Source organism: Prunus persica, chromosome G1 (genome assembly GCF_000346465.2).
Source record: "Prunus persica cultivar Lovell chromosome G1, Prunus_persica_NCBIv2, whole genome shotgun sequence".
In the NCBI taxonomy this organism is placed as follows: Eukaryota; Viridiplantae; Streptophyta; class Magnoliopsida; order Rosales; family Rosaceae; genus Prunus; species Prunus persica.
In genome coordinates this window covers 26,325,870-26,344,193 of record NC_034009.1, presented here as the reverse complement: position 1 = coordinate 26,344,193, position 18,324 = coordinate 26,325,870, and the positions used below count along the sequence as shown (strand labels likewise).

Sequence of the window (18,324 nt, the reverse complement as noted above, 5' to 3'; positions counted from 1 at the left end):
AGATAAACAAATATGTGGCTATAATAGCCAAGGCGGTGGAATAGAGAGCAAAGTCCGCAAGAACAACTATAAGTGAGGGTCTTAAGAAGAGGAGTATAAGTGAGGGTCAAATAAGAAGGGTGAGTAATTCAATCCTGCTGAAGAAAATCCAGGAGAAACCAGTATGTCCGATAGTAAACAAAACGTCGCTGAGCTGGTCAACAGCGAACCCCACGACTTTTGCTCGCTGCTTTCTTCTTCCGAGAGGGACTTTCTTGTCCGCAACAATGGTGATCAGGTATATTTTCACCTCTCAATATCTGATTGTTTTGCATTATTTTCACCTCAGAACCCATCGATGAAAACAGAAGACAATCAACCTTCAACAGCGCTGCACCCGTTGCAATCAAACCCAGTAGAAAACTACAACAGTGGAAGAAAATATACTGTGGTTTACAATCTGTAACCGAAGAAAATAGTATCTGAAAACTGAAGATGAACTATATGAGAGTTTCGTGGAGGTTAATCAAAATTTTTTAAAAACAATTTGTTTTTTCTTAGACCAAAGAAAGAATCAGAGAAGAATTATTAGATTCACACCCAAAGAGTATTGAAGCGGATGTTCAATGATGGGTTGGTCACACTTTTCGGAATCGATGACGAGGGTGTGTAATTGAAGCCACACCTCCCTCCACTGCGATGTAGAATTGGAGGAGGAGGCAGCGGCTACAAGCTTCTTGAGCGACAGAACAAAGAAGAAAGAACGTGTTTTAAGCTGCTTCTTTAATTATTTATTTATTTTTTTTCCAGAAAACGTAGGGTCAGTTAAAATAATATGAATCTTTATTTGGATTTTTAAATCAGTTTTTTCTACAGATTTATATGGAAAATTTGTGTGAGTCAATTTGGGGTCGTTGAATTGGGTATGTCGTCACACTGGTCGGTAGATGTATTTGCTGTTTATGTCTAGTAAATATGGCAACGTTCATATAGTGTGGTTTGACAAAATTTAAATAAATAAAAAGAAAAAGAAAAATAGTTTAATTCATCAATAAAAAAATTAGAAAGTATATATATTTACAAAAATAAAGAAGGATATATATTTTTTGAAAAATCTTTGCCTGTACGACCTCCTTCCCTCCCACCCAATTTCACCACCACCCCAGTCCGACCCACCCGCCCCACCAACACCCACACCCCCACCTTTTCCCTTCTCCTCTTCCATCCTGTCAGATGCTCTAACCTTCAATTTCATCACCTTCCGCCCTGAAATCGCCATAGGAGATTATGGGGAGTATGGCTAAACCAACAAACACCTCAATTGCCACCCCTTATCTCTGTTTTGTGGTCACAAACCCACAAGCTACTCAATGCAAACTCCACTACAAAAATCAAGCTAACACGAACAATACCCACAAACACAATTAGAGTCAATTTGGGGTCTTTGAATTTGGTCTGTCATCATAGTGGTAGATAGATGTATTCGCAACTAGAAAATAAATGGAGGCTGAGTTTGACTGTCATAAGAAAAACGAAGTTACTATCTTCAATTGCTCTGTTTGCAAGGTTTTGGATTGGGTTAGGCTAAGTTCATATCAGGGATGGGTGAATTGTATTCAGCATTTGTTTGTGTATATATGCTCAATAGTTATATTGTTTTTATGCATATATGAATTTGAATTCTAATCTGTTCGGATATGTGTGCAATGGATTAATTCGAATCGTGGTTTATTTAAAAGTAGTGATTAGAAAAGTTCACTGAAATAGTGGAAAAGAAGATTGATTTTTAAGATGTAGAGGGGTTTGGATCGAGCATAGGCATTGGTAGTCATATCTTAGGATCCTGTGGGGATAATATGAGAGAGAGGAATCATTTGTTAAATTCTTGATCAGATTAAAGTTGAAAGCTTGAAGGGGAAAAAGCTTGGGTTGTACTTTTCTGCATCATGGTGCGGTCCATGTCAACGGTTCACCCCTTCTTTAGTGGAGGCCTACAATGAACTTTCTCCCAAAGGTGATTTTGAGGTTGTATTTATCTCAGCTGATGAAGATGATGAGTCATTCAATGGGTACTTCTCCAAGATGCCGTGGCTTGCAATTCCGTTTTCTGATAAAGAGGCACGTGATCGCGTGGATAAACTGTTCAAGGTCAGAGGGATACCCCATCTTGTGATCCTTGGTGAAGATGGCAAAGTTTTGAGTGATAGTGGAGTTGAGATTATTAAGGAGCATGGAGTAGACGGCTACCCTTTTACACCAGAAAAGATAAAAGAACTAAATGATCAAGAAGCAGCAGCCAGAAGGGATCAGTCCTTGAAAACGATCTTGGTCTCTCGCTTACGTGACTTTGTAATTTCAAATGACGGAAAGAATGTAAGTTTCAATGTCACTGCTTGTTTATGCCTACTAACTACTAGTCTCATTTTTTATACATGTATCATAAAATGTATTTCGGGCCCCAATCTGACTGTTGTTCTCAATGTGCGCATATATTAAGGTGCCTGTCTCTGAACTTGAAGGGAAGATAGTGGGTCTCTATTTTTCATTGTCTGTATACAGTCCATGTGTTGACTTTACTCCAAAACTTTTGGAGGTTTATGAGAAGCTAAAAGCAAATGGAGAGAGCTTTGAGGTTGTGGTGATACCACTTGATGATGATGAAGAATCATTCAAGCAAGATTTTAAGAACATGCCTTGGTTTTCCTTGCCAATCGGGGACAAAAATATTGGGAAGTTGGCTCGATACTTTGAGCTTTCAACCTTACCCACTTTGGTTATTATTGGGGCAGATGGTAAAACTGTTAGTAAGAACGTTGCTGAGGCCATTGAAGAGCATGGGGTTCTGGCTTACCCCTTCACCCCAGAGAAGTTTGCAGAGCTTATTGAGATAGAAAAGGCAAAGGAGAAAGCTCAAACCCTGGAGTCAATTTTGGTATCTGGGGATCGAAACTTTGTCATTGGAAAAGGTGGAACTGAGGTAAGATAATCGTTTTTAACCTCCTTTTATGGTTTTAAAAGTGAGATTTTTGTGTGCATTGTGGGGCAAAAATCCCGCAGGTTCCTTTTGTCAGGGCAGGTGACAACTCTCTGTATGCGTGTTTGTGCTGTTTGTGGTAATAACTGAATGACAACTATTATTTGTGGATTCAGATTCCTGTGTCAGATTTGGTGGGGAAGAACATCCTCCTCTATTTCTCAGCTCATTGGTGCCCTCCATGCCGTGCCTTTCTACCAAAACTTGTTGAAGCTTACCACAAGATTAAGGCAAAGGATGATGCATTTGAAGTTATTTTCATTTCTAGTGACAGAGACCAAGGCGATTTTGATGAGTTTTTCTCTGGAATGCCATGGCTTGCTCTTCCCTTTGGTGACTTGAGAAAAGCATCCTTGAGCCGCAAATTCAAGGTGAAAGGCATCCCCATGCTCGTAGCCATTGGTCCTACTGGCCAAACAGTCACAAAAGAAGCAAGAAACCTCGTTATGCAGCACGGGGCTAATGCTTATCCTTTCACTGAAGAGCGGCTGAAAGAGATAGAAGCAGAGTATTTGGAGATGGCAAAGGGGTGGCCTGAGAAGTTGAAGAGTGCACAGCATGAGGAGCACGAGCTCGTGCTTGCTCGCCGTAAAAATTATGTATGTGACGGGTGTGGTGAACCGGGAGGGGCATGGTCATTCTACTGTGAGGCGTGTAACTTTGATCTCCACCCAAAGTGTGCATTGGAGGAAGATAAGAGAACCAAAAGTGATGCCAAGCAGGAACAGGATCCTCCCCAAGAAGGATTTAAGTGCGATGGTAATGTGTGTAAAAAAGCTTAAGAAGTATGTGTGTGATTTAAGGCTAAAAATCTCATATGGAGATTGTGTGTGATTTAAGGCGTAAAATCTCATATGGAGATTATTAGAGTTGTTTATGTTGAATAGTTTCTTTCTGTTGTGTCCCAATGTATTGTCTTGTCGTTTCAGATGCTGCAATGTTATTATAAGATTTGATGAGGTTGTGCATTTACATAAATCTGTGATTTCATTTCACTGTCTTTGTTTCATTCCATTGTTAGGATCTGTGATTTCATTTCATTCCATTGTCTTTGTTTCATTCCATTTTCACTTTATTAAGAATTACTAGTATCTAATGTCTAGTAATGTCATGTATTTGATTCTCCTCTATCAATATTGCTTAAATAAAAGGTACGCATCACTTCTCTATCAATATTGCTTAAATAAAAGGTACGCATCACTTTAATATAATTATAAGGAGATATTCTTTCTTGCAAATTACAATTTGATACATATGTAAAAATAAAGTATCGAAAACACAAAAAGTAAATTTTCTGCATATATGTTATAGATTGTTGTTATATTCACTGTTTGTGCAAATAATCTCACGGGAGAATATTCGTCCAAGATTCCTTCGTCTTCTCCGCCTCTCTTTCTCCCTGCAAAACAGATCGGAGTAAAAGACCAGACCCGGGGGGTGTTGGCCAAAGGCCCTCCGATGCCTAAGTCAGTTCAATCGATCTTTAGAGAAACGATAGCTAAAATAGGGTACGGGATGTGTTTATAATATAAATCGGGCGGCCGGAGCCTTATGTAAAAGAGAGAAAGAGAGGAGGTAGCTAGGGTTTGAGAGGAATTTTCTGCAGAGATTTTAGTAAGATTTTAGGCGTACCTTAACCCTTGTGTATGGCTATGCTTTTATAGTAGTCTCGGAGGCTAGGGTTTCTGAGGAATAATTCCGTAGATGGAAGGGAATTATTCCTCCCCTTTTTGGGATTGATTTGATTTATTAGGGTAAATCAAATCCCTAATTGTGGTAGGTATCAAATCAAATCCCGATTCAATTAGGTAACTTCTCATTTAATTGGGGATCGTGGTAATTAACCAAATCAAATCTCAACCTAATTAGGTAACGTTCAATTTAATTGGATAATTCCCAATTAAATTGAGTAACTCCTAATTAGGTTGATTGACTCCCAATTTGGTCAAATAATCCCCAAATGATAGGAATTATTTGACCTAGGGTTTGATTTAATTAGGTTCCCACATTCACCATCTTTTTTTATTTTCTCACCCACCTTATATTTTCACCCATTATCTAAATTTAAAAAATATATAATTTTATTTTTTCACTCACTATTATTCTTAAAATATCTTGTAATTATTAATTTAAATAATTAAAAAATAAAAATAAGAAAAGAAAAAGAATCATCAACGACCTCCCACCGCCCCCCTCTTCCTCTTTGTTTCTCTTCTTTTCTCTATCCCCCTCTCTCTTTAAAAAAGAAGAAATATGCAAGTTGACTGTGGATCTACCATAAGTTGACTGGGGTTTAGTTGGACCTGCGATCCATATCACACCAGCAAGTCTTATTTGCAAATCTCATCCGCTCATATAATTGACGGATTCGTGGTGGGAGGAGTCGACTAGGGGAGGTAGTGCTAGGTTCGTGATGGCTGGTGGTTTCTGTACAATCTTTTATTTTTTTGATTTTTTGATTCTTTTAATTTCGAGGAAGATGGAGACGACCCATATGAAGGATTGAGATTAAGATTACGTTGTTGATGTTAAGGAAGAAAAGGGAAATTTTTTAAAACGAACAATAGATGTTAAATAAGATTGTTCTTTGTAGACGAAAGAGAGATGGAGGAAGGAATAGAAACAAAAGAGGGAGGCGGCAGCGGCGGCCATGAAGGGGAATTTGCCATCGGGGTTGGGGTGGGAGGGTTCTTTTTTTTTTTTCTTTTCGTTTTTAAAATTGTATTCTAAAGGGGAATTGCCATATGAATGGTGAGTTCATCGCATTGCTTCCTTGATGTTGCAGTTGTACAGGTTTGCATATGCGATTGTTTTCTCCTATCTTGCAAGTTTCCTGAGCTTGCTTTCTTTTTCTTTTTTTTCTTTTTTTTAAAATTAATATATTGTGTTGTGAAAGAAAATAAATTTACTTTATATGAATTTTTAAATATATTTTTTTAAGTTCTTAAGAATAATTTTATAAAGGAATAAATTTGTCTTTAAAATTTTAAAAATAAAATAAATAAGAAAATAAAATAAGTGGGTAGAAATAATAGTACTCATGTTATATTACTGTTGAAAGGAATATAAGAACTCATACTTTCCTTTCCCATGGATGATTATTTGCACGCTGCCAACGTGTGTATATAATATGTCGGGCAGGCGAAAAAGGCATGGCCCATGGCCAACACAGGAAAGGTTCCTTTTCTTTTTGTCATAAACACGAAATAAAGGAGCCTTGACCCAAAGTCGTGGCTAACTTTTTTTATTTAATAAAATAATATTATATTCTGTTAACAAAACCACGATCTAGTTTTTTCTTTGCTGTTTTTTTGTTGGAAGGTTTTTTTTCTTCTTATGAATCCTTTTGTTAATTATTGTTTTGGAGGATAAATTCCACCGATTCCAGTTTCATACAAGTTGCTGTCTATTGGAACTAGGCCTCATTATTTGGTCTGCGGGTTTATGGGCTGATGGGGCTCACTCGACTCATCAAAAAAAGCTTGGCTCGGCCCGTTATGGATTTTGAAATGGCTCGCCCCGCTTTGGGTTGGGCTAAGCTTGGATTTGGGTGTCTAAAGCCTGGTCTGGCTCATAGGTCCAGCTCGATTAAACCCATAAAAGCCCGGTCCAGCCCGCCCACAAAAACCCGACCCGTTAAGCCCATATATATAATTATATATAAATAAGATTTTAGGTTTTGGATTATATTATTTAAATCACATATATAATTTGTTTCATTTCATTTACTTTTCTTTACTCATTCCTAGTTTATAATTGGATGATTAACACATTAATTTGTGTCAATTATTAATTCAACAATTATATATATATATATATATATATAAGATGAACAACATATCACATCACCAAATATAATCATATCACGAAACATAATCGTAACACCAAATATAATCATGCTTTTCTTGAACACATCGCCAAATATTTGCATATTTATTCATACGATCCTTAATTTTTTTTTTTTTATACTTGGTTTTTTTAAAAATGATTTCTTAAAATATATTACGATCTAATTATGTAATAACCTCAAAAATAATACTTGGTTTTATTATTTTTGTGAAAAATCTTATAAGTTGTGTGACTTTATTGGGTGTTTTATGAATTTGGTTTGAAGTGAAAATATTGGAATTAAGGGAGTTTAATATCAAATTTGGACTAAAATGCCTTTATAATTAAGTTTATGATTTTTTTTTTTTAATGAAGTACGGTTCGTTTAGGCCTGGCCGGTTGGGTTTAGCTCGATCCGGCTCGATGGACTTTCTCAAGCCCGGCTCATGGGTCAGGCTTAGGCTTTAAATTTTCTAAAAAAATTCGGCCCGGCCCAATATTTTATCTCTCCTCTTTAAAACCCGACTTGACCCGATCCAAGTCCATTAAATTTGAGCCGGAACTAGCCCGGCCCGGCCCATTAACGAGCCCTAACTGGACCCAAAAGAAAAAGTTGCTGTGTACGTGACAAGACTTGGTCTAAGGGGATTTTATGCTTCATGATTTATATTTATTTACACCAACAAGCAATATCTTATTAAAAAAGAACAAGCATTATTCTTTAATGAAAAAAGAAAGAGTCTGAAAATCTCTATGGAGATTGGAGGAGAGAGAATATTTTAATAACACAGAAAAAGCATCCAACTCAATCACTTAGCCAGCCAGCTCCTAATTGCGTGTTTGTTCGTTATTATATTCAGTGATTAGTGGTCTCAACGAACCTCAAAAAGTCACAGAGTTACCCGGCGAAGTTAATTACCAAAAATACAGCACAAGAGACTCAGCAAGCATGGCCAACGGCGACGAAGACGGCGTTGTTCACGACCTGTTTTCGCTGCTTTCCTCCGAGGACAGGAACTTCCTCGTCCACAACAACGCCGACCAGGTAAACCATACTCAGAAATTGATTATTTCTGATAAAGTTTTCATCTTTATGTTCATGGAGATTGGAGAAGAAAAAAAGCAGACCGCAGTGTTCGCATTTTGTTTGGGAATATTAGAATGCTCATCTAAATGTGTTATAGAAGAAACCCAGTTGATTAAATGATTTGCAATTGCTTTTTTTCCCAATTTCATCTCAAAGTTTTGACTTTGACATTTGATTATATGAAAAACAGATTGAGATGACTCTGTTTGATTTTCTGGGTCATGGTGATCTTTGATGAATATGTAGGTTGAGATCAGTAGTTTGAGCGGAAAGATTGTGGGGTTGTATTTTTCTGGCTCATGGTGCGGTCCATGTCGCCGTTTCACCCCAAGCTTGGTGGAGGTCTACCAGGACTTGGCATCCAAAGGCGATTTTGAAGTTGTGTTTATCTCTTCTGATAGAGACGATAAGTCATTCAGTGGCTACTTCTCTGAAATGCCATGGCTTGCCATTCCATTTTCAGATTTGGAGGCCCGAAAACGCTTAAAGGAGTTGTTCAAGGTTAGGGGGATTCCTAATCTTGTCATTATTGATGCCAATGGGAAGGTTTCTACTGATCAAGGGACTAGAGTTGTGATGGAACATGGTGTTGATGGTTATCCATTCACCGCGGAAAAGATCAATTTCTTGAAAGAGCAAGAAGCAGCTGCTAAGGAGAATCAGTCCTTGAGTTCTCTCTTGGTTTCTAGGTCTCGGGATTATTTGATTTCGAAAGATGGGAGTAAGGTACAACTTTTTGTCCCATGCCAACATTGCTAGAACTTCTATGATATTGGGTTGCCCCTTTTCTTTTCTTTTCTTTTCTTTTTTACATGAATGAGATAGTTGATGATCATGAGTACATGTATTTGCAGGTTCCTGTATCTGAGCTTGAAGGAAAGATGGTTGGCCTGTACTTCTCACTTCATACTCACAAGCCATGCCAAGATTTTACTCAGGCACTTCTGAAGTTCCATGAGAAACTCAAGGAGAAAGGAGAGAACTTTGAGATTGTGTTGATATCTCTAGACTATGAAGAGGAACACTTCAAACAAGGGTTTCAAGTGCCATGGTTGGCACTGCCATTTAAGGCCAAGAGCTGTGAAAAACTTGCTCGCCACTTTGAGCTTGAAAATGTACCTACACTGGTTATAATCGGGCAAGATGGGAAGACCTTACGCCCAAATGCAGTTGAACTCATTGAAGAGTATGGCATTGAAGCCTACCCGTTTACAGCTGAGAAGATTGCTGAGCTTGCTGATATTTCAAAGGCAAAACTCGAAGAACAGACTCTGGAGTCACTGTTGGTTGCTGGGGACAGAAACTTTGTGATTGAAAAGACCGGTTCCAAGGTACAATTTTCCTCTTGGTTCAAAATCTTCAATCTTTTCTAATCTTCCATGCCATTGAATTTCAAAGGTTTCTTTATGGTCATTAATTAGAGGTTTTCTAATTGCGTTTTTCAAGTTTCTGTTCTATCTTTGACTATAGGTACCGGTATCTGAGCTTGCTGGGAAGCACATTATGCTCTATTTCTCAGCTCATTGGTGTCCCCCATGTCGCGCATTCATGCCTAAGCTTATAAAAGCATACAATCAGATTAAGGCAAAGGATAGTGCATTTGAAATTATCTTCATTTCAAGTGATCGTGATCATTCCTCCTTCAAAGAGTTCTTTTCGACCATGCCTTGGTTAGCCCTCCCGCTAGGTGATCCAAGGAAGGCATTAGTGCAGCGCAAATTCAAAATCCAAGGCATTCCTGCATTGGTGGCCATTAGCCCCAATGGCCAGACACTCAGCACGCAAGCACGGCAGCTCATACAAGCATATGGAGCTGATGCATATCCATTCACAGAAGAGCATTTGAAGCATTTGGAAGAAAAGTTAGAGGAAGAAGCAAAGGGGTGGCCTGAGAAAGTGAAGAGTGAACTCCATGCTGAACATGAGCTCACACGGGTACTTCACCACGAATATGTTTGCTGGTGTAGGGAGCCGGGAAGTGGTTGGTCTTTTTACTGCAAAGAATGTGACTTTCATCTCCACCCAAGATGTGCTTTGAGCAACAAGGAAGGAACAAAAGCTGATGCTCCAAATGCAATGGAGGGATACATTTGTGATGGTGATGTGTGCCGGAAAGTTTGAGAATTTATCTGAGTTACAGTATGTTTCTGGTTTTTGTAACTGTGCTGTCTGTTTACTCTTTATACAAAGGTGTTTTGTGTGCTATGCTAATTACATAAGTCAAGAGGCTTAAAGCTTATGGGATGATGTAAAATTGTGATCCAAAAGAGTGCAGATGTTGTGTTATGAACTTATGAATGTTGAGGGTGGATATCCTTCTGCTATCTCATATTCTCATGATGATGAATGAGAATACTTTCTGCCAAAGTTTGTTTCATAAATAAGTTGTGACAAGAGACTTTATATATAAAAGAAAATTAGGTTTTAGACATAATTAACTTTATTAATTAGTTTGTAAGATATTAGATATTTTGGTTTTAGTTTTAATATCTAGAAAAAAACTACTATTTTGGATTAGCCCAAAGAGAGGCCCAGATTCGTTGAGCCAGGTAAAAAATAACAATTGATAAGTCAATTCTACCCTTCTTCTTAAAAAGCCTGGCCCATTTGTAAACCTACAAAGTAAATGACGTTTTTGCCCCTGAATGTTTAAACAAGGCGCGAGCCTGTTCTCTCTCTGTTTCGTTTTCGTCCTCGTTTGTTTGGCAGCAGATTTCGTTCGTTTGGCAGGCAAATTTCGTTCGTTTGGCAGGCAGATTTCGTTCGTTTGGCAGGCAGATTTCGTTCGTTTTCGTTTTCGTTCTCGCCGTTGGAGCTCAATTTTCTAGTTGGTTTTCCTTATATTTCTTCCTTTTTCGTTCGATTATCATGCCGAATCTGTCAGTTGTTTTGTTCGATTATCATGCCGAATCTTTTTCGTTCGATTATCATGCCACATCCTGTTCCAAAATTCAGTGCAGTTTGTTTGTTTCCTTCTAATTGGATAATCTTTCGTTCGATTATCATGCCGAATCTGTCAGTTTTGGGTTTTTCGAGCTCAGTTTTGTGGCTCGATTTTTTTTGCTTCGTCTGTTATAAACTGCATCTGTTTGTTGGAGTGTTGGCAGAAACTGCATTGCAGTTTCTGGTTTCATAAAGGCAATGTTACAACTGCTCATGGAGTTAAATGTGTTTTGATATTAGTTTTAGTACTTTTAACGTGGTTTCCTTTTGGTTTCTATTCGATTTGTTTTGCCTCCTCTGTTATAAACTGCATCTGTTTGTTGGAGTGTTGGCAGAAACTACATTGCAGTTTCTTGTTTCAAAAGGCAATGTTACAACTGCTCATGGAGTTAAATGTGTTTTTATCTAAGTTTTAGTACTTTGAACATGGTTTTCTTTTGGTTTCTATTCAAATTTAAGGGTATGTTATCACATAAAGTGCAATGTTGTTTCTGTTATTTCAGTTTTTGACTATAAACTGCAGTGCAGTTTCTTGTTTCATAATTCGATTTCATACTAATATTTGGATTTCTATTGGAATGTTACAACTGCTCATGTACATTATTTAGTGATTTTAATTGTTTTCTGTTTTTGTTTGTTGTTTTGTTCGCATTTTCAAGGCTAATGGAGGTGTGTGTCATTGCCAAGTGCACATATAAGTCGGAAACCATCATGTTTTCAGTTTCATCAGAGTCATCCATGGTTGATATTTTGAAGACTTTGTGTCTGAGGTTTAGGGGTTTGCAGTTGGGTTGTTTCACATTACGGTATTCGGTGCCCAGTTATCCGAGTTGTTTTCTAGAAATGGATAGCGATTTGGACTTGATGAGGACATTTTTGTTGATATCAAATGAGAAGACTGTTGATATTTTAGTGAAGGATTTATGCGGGAGCAGTGAATATAGTGGTGATTTTTGTGTAAATAAGGAGTTGATAGCATGTGAAAAGGGCGAGTCGTCGTGTTCTAGTACTGTCGAAGACAGAAACGAGTTTTTGGGCAGGTCGAAGAGAGCAAGTGCTAAGCCTTTGTTGTCGAATGAGTGGGAGACATACATACATCATGTGGGGCAGAAGTTTGACGGTGGTGCAGAGGAGTTCCGGTTGAAATTGTGCAAGTACGCTCTTGAAGTAGGATTTAATTTTTTATATGCCAGCAATGACAAGAAGCAGGTGGTTGCTGTTTGTTCGAATAAGAAATTGGAGGGTTGCAGCTGGCATGTTTATGCTTCTCGTTGTGAAGCTACTGGCAGTTTTGTAATTCGGACGTTAAATAATGTTCATACATGTGCAGGTCGGATACGGGAATCAAAGAGTAAGATGATGAGGTCTCGTGTGGTGTCCTCCCTCATTGTGGACAGAATTCGTGCAAAACCAGAGCTAAAGCCAGTTGAGATTATACACGAGTTCAAAGCTTACTATGGTATAGACATTTCATACTACCACGCATGGTTTGGCAAAGAGTTAGCTAAATTGGACGTTCACGGTGATGAGTCGAAGTCCTTCAACGAGTTAGTGTGGTATGCGGACGCTGTAAAGGAAACTAACACTGGTTCTCTCTGCACTCTTGATTGTGAAGCTGGAATTAATCGCTTTCGACGGTTTTTTGTGTCTTTTGGCGGTTGCATTGCTGGATTTCAATATTGCATACCCTTGTTGTTCATTGATGCTACGTTTTTGAAGAGCAAGTACAAGGGGCAGCTTCTCTGTGCTTCGGGAAAGAATGGAAATCAAGGTATGGTTACTGTAATGTATTGCAGATTTTCATTTGTTGCAATTTTTAGCTGCAGTTTCTTGTTTCATAATTCGATTTTATTAATATTTTTTGCATGTCTGTGGGAATGTTGTAACTGCTCATGAACTTAAATGTGTTTTAAACTTAGTTTTAGTACTTGGATCATGGATTTGGCTTTTGGTTTCATTTCAAATTTGAGCAGATTTGTTTTCATAAACTGCACTGCAGTTTCCCTTTTTTTGCTTATACTTGTGCTTTTGGTTTTGTTTTGCAGGGTTTTATTTCTAGCTTTTGGAGTTGTTGATTCTGAGACAGAGGAGAATTGGACTTGGTTTCTTCAACATTTGGCTTCTATATTGCTACCGATGGGGAGAGTGGTGACCTTTTTCTCGGACCGCAATCAAGGTTTGTTAAATGCAATGGGGTTTGTGTTTCCCGGATGGCCTCATTCTTACTGTTATTATCACCTTAAACAGAATTTGATATCAAAGTACCCGAAGTCAGGTTATGGGAAACTGCTCCAAGACCGTGTTATCAATTTATTTAGTAAATGCGCATATGCTGTTACGGAGGAAGAGTTTAAGGTAGCAATGGAGGAGTTGGTGATTGTTGGGAGTTCGAAAGTGAAGGCATTTATATCTGATTTGTCTAGAGATCACTATGCCAACGCATTTTTCAAAGGAATGCGTTATGGGGAGATGGCAAACCGTTTAGCGGAGTCCTTTAATAATTGGGTTGGTGTGTTTCGAGATTTGCTGGTGCTACCTTTGATAGAAGGGATTCGACAGAAATTGATGGTATTGAATGCTCAACGACGAATTGAAGCGGAGAAGTGGACAACAGTTTTGTGTCTGGAGATGAAAACTAGACTCTGTGAAAATGCGGAGGCCGGTAGGACTTGGGCAGTTCGTCGTTCTAATTGCACTATTTTTTGAAGTATTTGCTGATTATTTTGTGATGGTTGATCTCGAGCAAAGGACTTGTTCCTGCCGTCTTTGGCAAATTGACGGTTTTCCTTGCACACATGCGGTGGCTGCAATCCTAGCAAAGAGAGATTCAGTTTATGATTACGTGGAGTGTTACTATAAAACCGACTTCTTTCGAAAAGCCTATGAGAGTCCTATTTTTCCTATTCCAGATATTGGGAAAGGATTGGGCAGCAATGGTTCTGCAGCTGGAGTTGTGCTTCCGCCAATTACAAAGAGGCCAGCCGAAAGACCACCAACAAAGAGGATCAAAGTTTTTGGTGAATTTAAAAGGCGATTGAAATGCAGTCGGTGCAGTGTTGCTGGGCACAATAGGAAGACTTGCAAGGCTATTATATGAACACTCCTTCTCATTTGACAATTTTTTTATTTTAGATATGGTTTAGTGAATGTATAGTCAGTTTCTGCGTTGCACTTTTTGCAAAAACTGCATTGCAGTTTTAGTTGCTTGTAATTGGCTACACAGCTTCTAATTGGATATTGTGATTCTTTTTTGAAGTTAATGAAAATTATACAATTGTTTAATGAGTGGATATTCATTTTCGACTGCCATTCAATGCTTGTTTTCAGATTTTGAGCAGATTTTGTTGCAGAAACTGCAGTGCAGTTTCTGTTTATTTGTTGCAGATTATGAGCAGAAACTACATTTCAATGCTGACCTACTTAAATGTGTTTTGAACAAAGTTTTAGTACTTTGATTATGGCTTTGGCTTTTGGGTTCTTTTCACATTTTTTGAGCTGATTTTTTATTTTTATTTATTTATATAAACTGCACTGCAGTTTTAATTTGTTGCAGTATTTTTGACCAGAAAATTCAGTGCAGTTTGTTTGTTTCCTTTTCGTTTTGTTGCATCATGTTCCAAGATTATATTACAGTTTATATGTATAGGAAATATGTTCTCATATACCATAACTAGAAATATTTACAAACATCCACAAGAATTAAGATACATATTGTCTTGAGTTAACGAAAGGCAAATCACTAGAGACGATTAATTATACAGTTTTTGTGGTGTATGAGTTTTGTGACATATTGTGCTCGATATTCATTCATGAATTTCTTGTCCACGCTTTTTGGAATGGGCTGTCCTTGTGCTATTTTATCCATATAGAACATGACGAACATGCTGCAATCCAATCTGCAAATGAAATACGAGATTAGTTTTTTTTGCTTTTGAATGATTTCAAACTGTAATGAATAGTTGAGTAGACACAATTCTTACGAAGATACACTTTGTTGAGCACATTCCATGTCATCCTCAAATGGAAACTGCAATGGATTTTGCATAATCCAATTGAGAGTGAGTTCTTCAGTTGGAGTCAAATCTTTTTGTACAAGTGTCGGGGGCCCTTCCTTTTGCTTCACAATTGTTGGTTTTTTTTTAGTTTCTATGAACACTCGTGCTTGAGGTCTTATATATTCTAGCCACCCTTCAACAATATTAACCTGTTTAAAGAAGAAGAAAAAAAAGAGAAAAAGAAATGGTAATCAGTGCATTGCATATTATAGTTTTGGTCTGAAATTAGGCAGTATGTATAATTAAGAAACTGCAATGCAGTTTCTGTTTGTGTTTGTGCTGAGAAATTAAGACAGTTTCATTCCACTTACAAAGTTTCAAGCAATGTCAATGCACCTTTCTTCTTTTCTACGTCCCAACGATCTAAGTGGATTGTAGTGTCTCCACTTTCGTTCATTTTTGTGAAATGTGAGAAGTGTGAAGTGGAACTCTTCTTTTGAAATAATCGGGAAGAAAAGAACACTGCATTTCCCGAGTTTTTCAAGTAAGTGTTCATACAGGAACCTGTGCCAAGATGGCTCTTGGAAGCTTTGCATGTAAGTCTGATATCATAGAATGACAATTTGTTAGTATATATTTTTCGAAAACTGCAGTGCATTGTCTGTTTAAACAATTTTGAATTTTCAAAATAATACTTACCCAAGTCCATGTGGACATGTACTGTGGACTCTCTGTCTGCATGGGCTCTATTTTATCCTCCTCTATTTGGATATAGGCCTCAATAACCTGTTTCACATTGATTGGAGAAAAATGAAATTATAAATTGGTAATATAGGTAGCACAAATAAAAAATACAGTGCAGTGTGTGTTATAGAATTGGTAAATACTTACGTTTTGTGACAGTTCCAGGTCCCATACAATATCTTTGAGATCATGGTTTGTCACTTTCTCATCATTGAGTCCTGCCCAAAAGTTATCACTGCGGATTCGAATACATGAAATTCACAAGATTAGTTTTAGTTTAATTGTAATTAAAAGATGAAAGAATTGTTATTTTGGAATAGAGATATTACCAAAGTTGAGTACTTAAGTAGTGTTTTTCAATTCTTTCCCTGTCCGCCTTTGGAATTTTCTGCCACACCTTCCTCTGACCCCATCCTAGTTTTTTCTTTGTTGGCTTTTTTTGTCCTTCATCTTCATCACTTGATTGTTGCAGATCTACAGGTATTGAATCATGAAGGCTCGTTCCTTTTGGGGGATCAGGAATTGGATTTGTGGCATCAGGCTGAGATGCCTCTTGTGTTAACTGCAGATTGAAAGGAAACTAATTAGAAACTTCATTCGATAAAACAGAAACTGCAATGCAGTTTCTATTTCTGTAGAGCAGATAACACACTGCATTGCAGGAAATGGAAACTGCATTGCAGTTTCTGTTTCTATAAAGCAGATAACACACTGCATTGCAGGAAACGGAAACTGCATTACAGTTTCTGTTTCTGTAATGCAGAAAATAGAAAAAAGCAGCAACTTGAACTGCAGTAATTGCATACCTCCTCGGAAGAGATAAGCTTGAATTGTGGTAGTTCTTCATCATCCTTTTTTGCCTCCTTTTTTGTTTTCTTATTTTTTTCGTACACATAGCAAGATGCTTGAAGCCTCTTTCTTTCTCTGTTCTTCACCCTTTGTACTCTTGAAGGAACATCAGGTGTTGGAACATCTTGCTTCTTCTCTTCTTCTCTCTCTTCTTGTTGCTTCTCTTGTTCTTTATTTTCTTCTTCTCTCTCTTCTTGTTGCTTCTCTTCTTCTTTCTTTTCTTCTTTTTTCTCTTCAACTGGTTGTGTTGGTTGTTTTGTAGGCAGATCCATCTCCATTTCAAAGATTGTTGGGTCTGACAACAAGCTTTGAATTTCTGCCTTGTACTTTCCTTGAATCTCCTTTTTCTTGGCAATCTTCTCCATGTCAATACGAGTTTCCTTGCCTTCCAATTCTGCAATCCTCCTTTTCAGATTTTGTATTTCATTAAGCTGAACTGTAGATTCCACTGTCATGGTGGCAGTCACACATTCTTCATTATCTAATTTCTCTATGTATGTTGCCAACTCCACTTCCAGCTCCTTTGATCTCTTTTCTGCTTGGATAAATATATCCCACAATTCCTTCATTTTCTTCTCACTGTCTTCATTTTTTTCATCCTTCCACAGTTGTAATCTTTCCGGGCAAACGAAGCTAGGATCTTGTTGTTGGTGATAGTTGATTTGGTCTGTCATGGACTTCACCAAGAGGTCTTGAATTGCAAGAGGTTCTTTTCCAGCTTCATTCTCAAACATTTTCTTCTTTCCAGCCTCTTTTAATTCTGGAGTTTGATCAGCATCATCAGGTTTTCCTTGGTTTTCTGCTTCCTCTGCTTCTCCTTGTTGTCCCTCATCATCTTCTTTTTCTTTTTCCTGCATATTGAACAGAAACTAATTAGAAACTGCATTGCATTGGAGGAAACGAAAACTGAAATGCATAATTCACTGTTTAGAGATTCTTATACCTTGTCAAGAGGGTCTCCCTCTTCTCCGGTAGTTTTTCTCTTTTTATATGTTTTCAAAATACCCTGTACAATGAGATTGAATGATTCAGAAACTGCATTGGATAAAATGCAAACTGCAATGTAGAAAACACAAACTGCAATGCACTGTATACAGATTTCAATTACCTTCTCAACAGTGTCTTCCTCTTCCCTGGTAGTTTTTCGCTTTTTAGGAGTTTTGAAAATACCCTGTACAATGAGAATGATTTAGCATGGATTCACATTCAAGATACATTAAAACAGAACATGCGATAAATTGCATACCTCGATGTCATTCAAGTCTTTTATTTGGTTGAATCTTGTGTGGAGTTCCACAAGACTCCATTTAAGAATGGCAGGAGTTTCTTTCTCCTTGCCAAGGATAGGTTATATGATGTTTGTCCTCTCACACAGTAGAAACTGCACAGTTCAAAAACAAGATATCTCAGAAATTAGGTTGGAAACTGCATAGGATAAAACAGAAACTGCGTTGCAGTTTCCATTTCTGCATTGCAGTAAATGGAAACTGCATTGCACTAAATGGAAACTGCATTGCCTAAAACTCAAAATGCATTGCATAAGCCACTTTTTACTTACCAATATTAGGATAGTGCAACCTAAAACAGCTCCTATAGAGGCTTCTCCTCCCTTCTTTGCTTTTGCGGCCAAGGATTCATTCATGTAGGCTGAAACAGCTCTTGCCCACGAATAGCTTGAAAGTGTGTCTAGATTCACACAGTGCTCAAATAATTTCCAATGCAAAGTAGATGAAGAATTAGCAAAAAGGAATGTCATGCACAGCAGAATCAATATTAGGCTGACCACCTACTTGTCGTAATCAACTTCTTCTTCTTCTTCTTCTTCTTCTTCAGCTTCTTTCTTTTCTTTCTTCGGTTGGTTTGCT

The 18,324-nt window shown here is 37.7% G+C and overlaps 4 protein-coding genes across 4 annotated transcripts; 3 read left to right on the top strand and 1 right to left on the bottom strand.

Annotated features, from left to right (window-relative positions):
* Positions 1–4,008, top strand: LOC18789096 (probable nucleoredoxin 1). Its single transcript, XM_020554894.1, has 4 exons — positions 1–277; positions 1,873–2,352; positions 2,477–2,956; positions 3,130–4,008. The coding sequence occupies exons 1-4, from the start codon at positions 164–166 to the stop codon at positions 3,793–3,795; spliced, it is 1,740 nt and encodes a 579-aa protein (XP_020410483.1). The 5' UTR covers positions 1–163; the 3' UTR covers positions 3,796–4,008.
* On the top strand, positions 7,530–10,295 carry LOC18789053 (probable nucleoredoxin 1). Its single transcript, XM_007222545.2, has 4 exons — positions 7,530–7,886; positions 8,175–8,654; positions 8,783–9,259; positions 9,399–10,295. Exons 1-4 carry the CDS (start codon positions 7,791–7,793, stop codon positions 10,047–10,049), a joined length of 1,704 nt encoding a protein of 567 aa, XP_007222607.1. The 5' UTR covers positions 7,530–7,790; the 3' UTR covers positions 10,050–10,295.
* On the top strand, positions 11,535–13,968 carry LOC109947013. Its single transcript, XM_020556281.1, has 3 exons — positions 11,535–12,658; positions 12,917–13,533; positions 13,781–13,968. Exons 1-3 carry the CDS (start codon positions 11,535–11,537, stop codon positions 13,966–13,968), a joined length of 1,929 nt encoding a protein of 642 aa, XP_020411870.1.
* Positions 15,925–17,103, bottom strand: LOC109948992 (glutamic acid-rich protein-like). The gene is made up of 2 exons (XM_020563135.1): positions 16,417–17,103; positions 15,925–16,172 (listed from the first exon to the last, which is right to left on the bottom strand). The coding sequence occupies exons 1-2, from the start codon at positions 17,026–17,028 to the stop codon at positions 15,936–15,938; spliced, it is 849 nt and encodes a 282-aa protein (XP_020418724.1). The 5' UTR covers positions 17,029–17,103; the 3' UTR covers positions 15,925–15,935.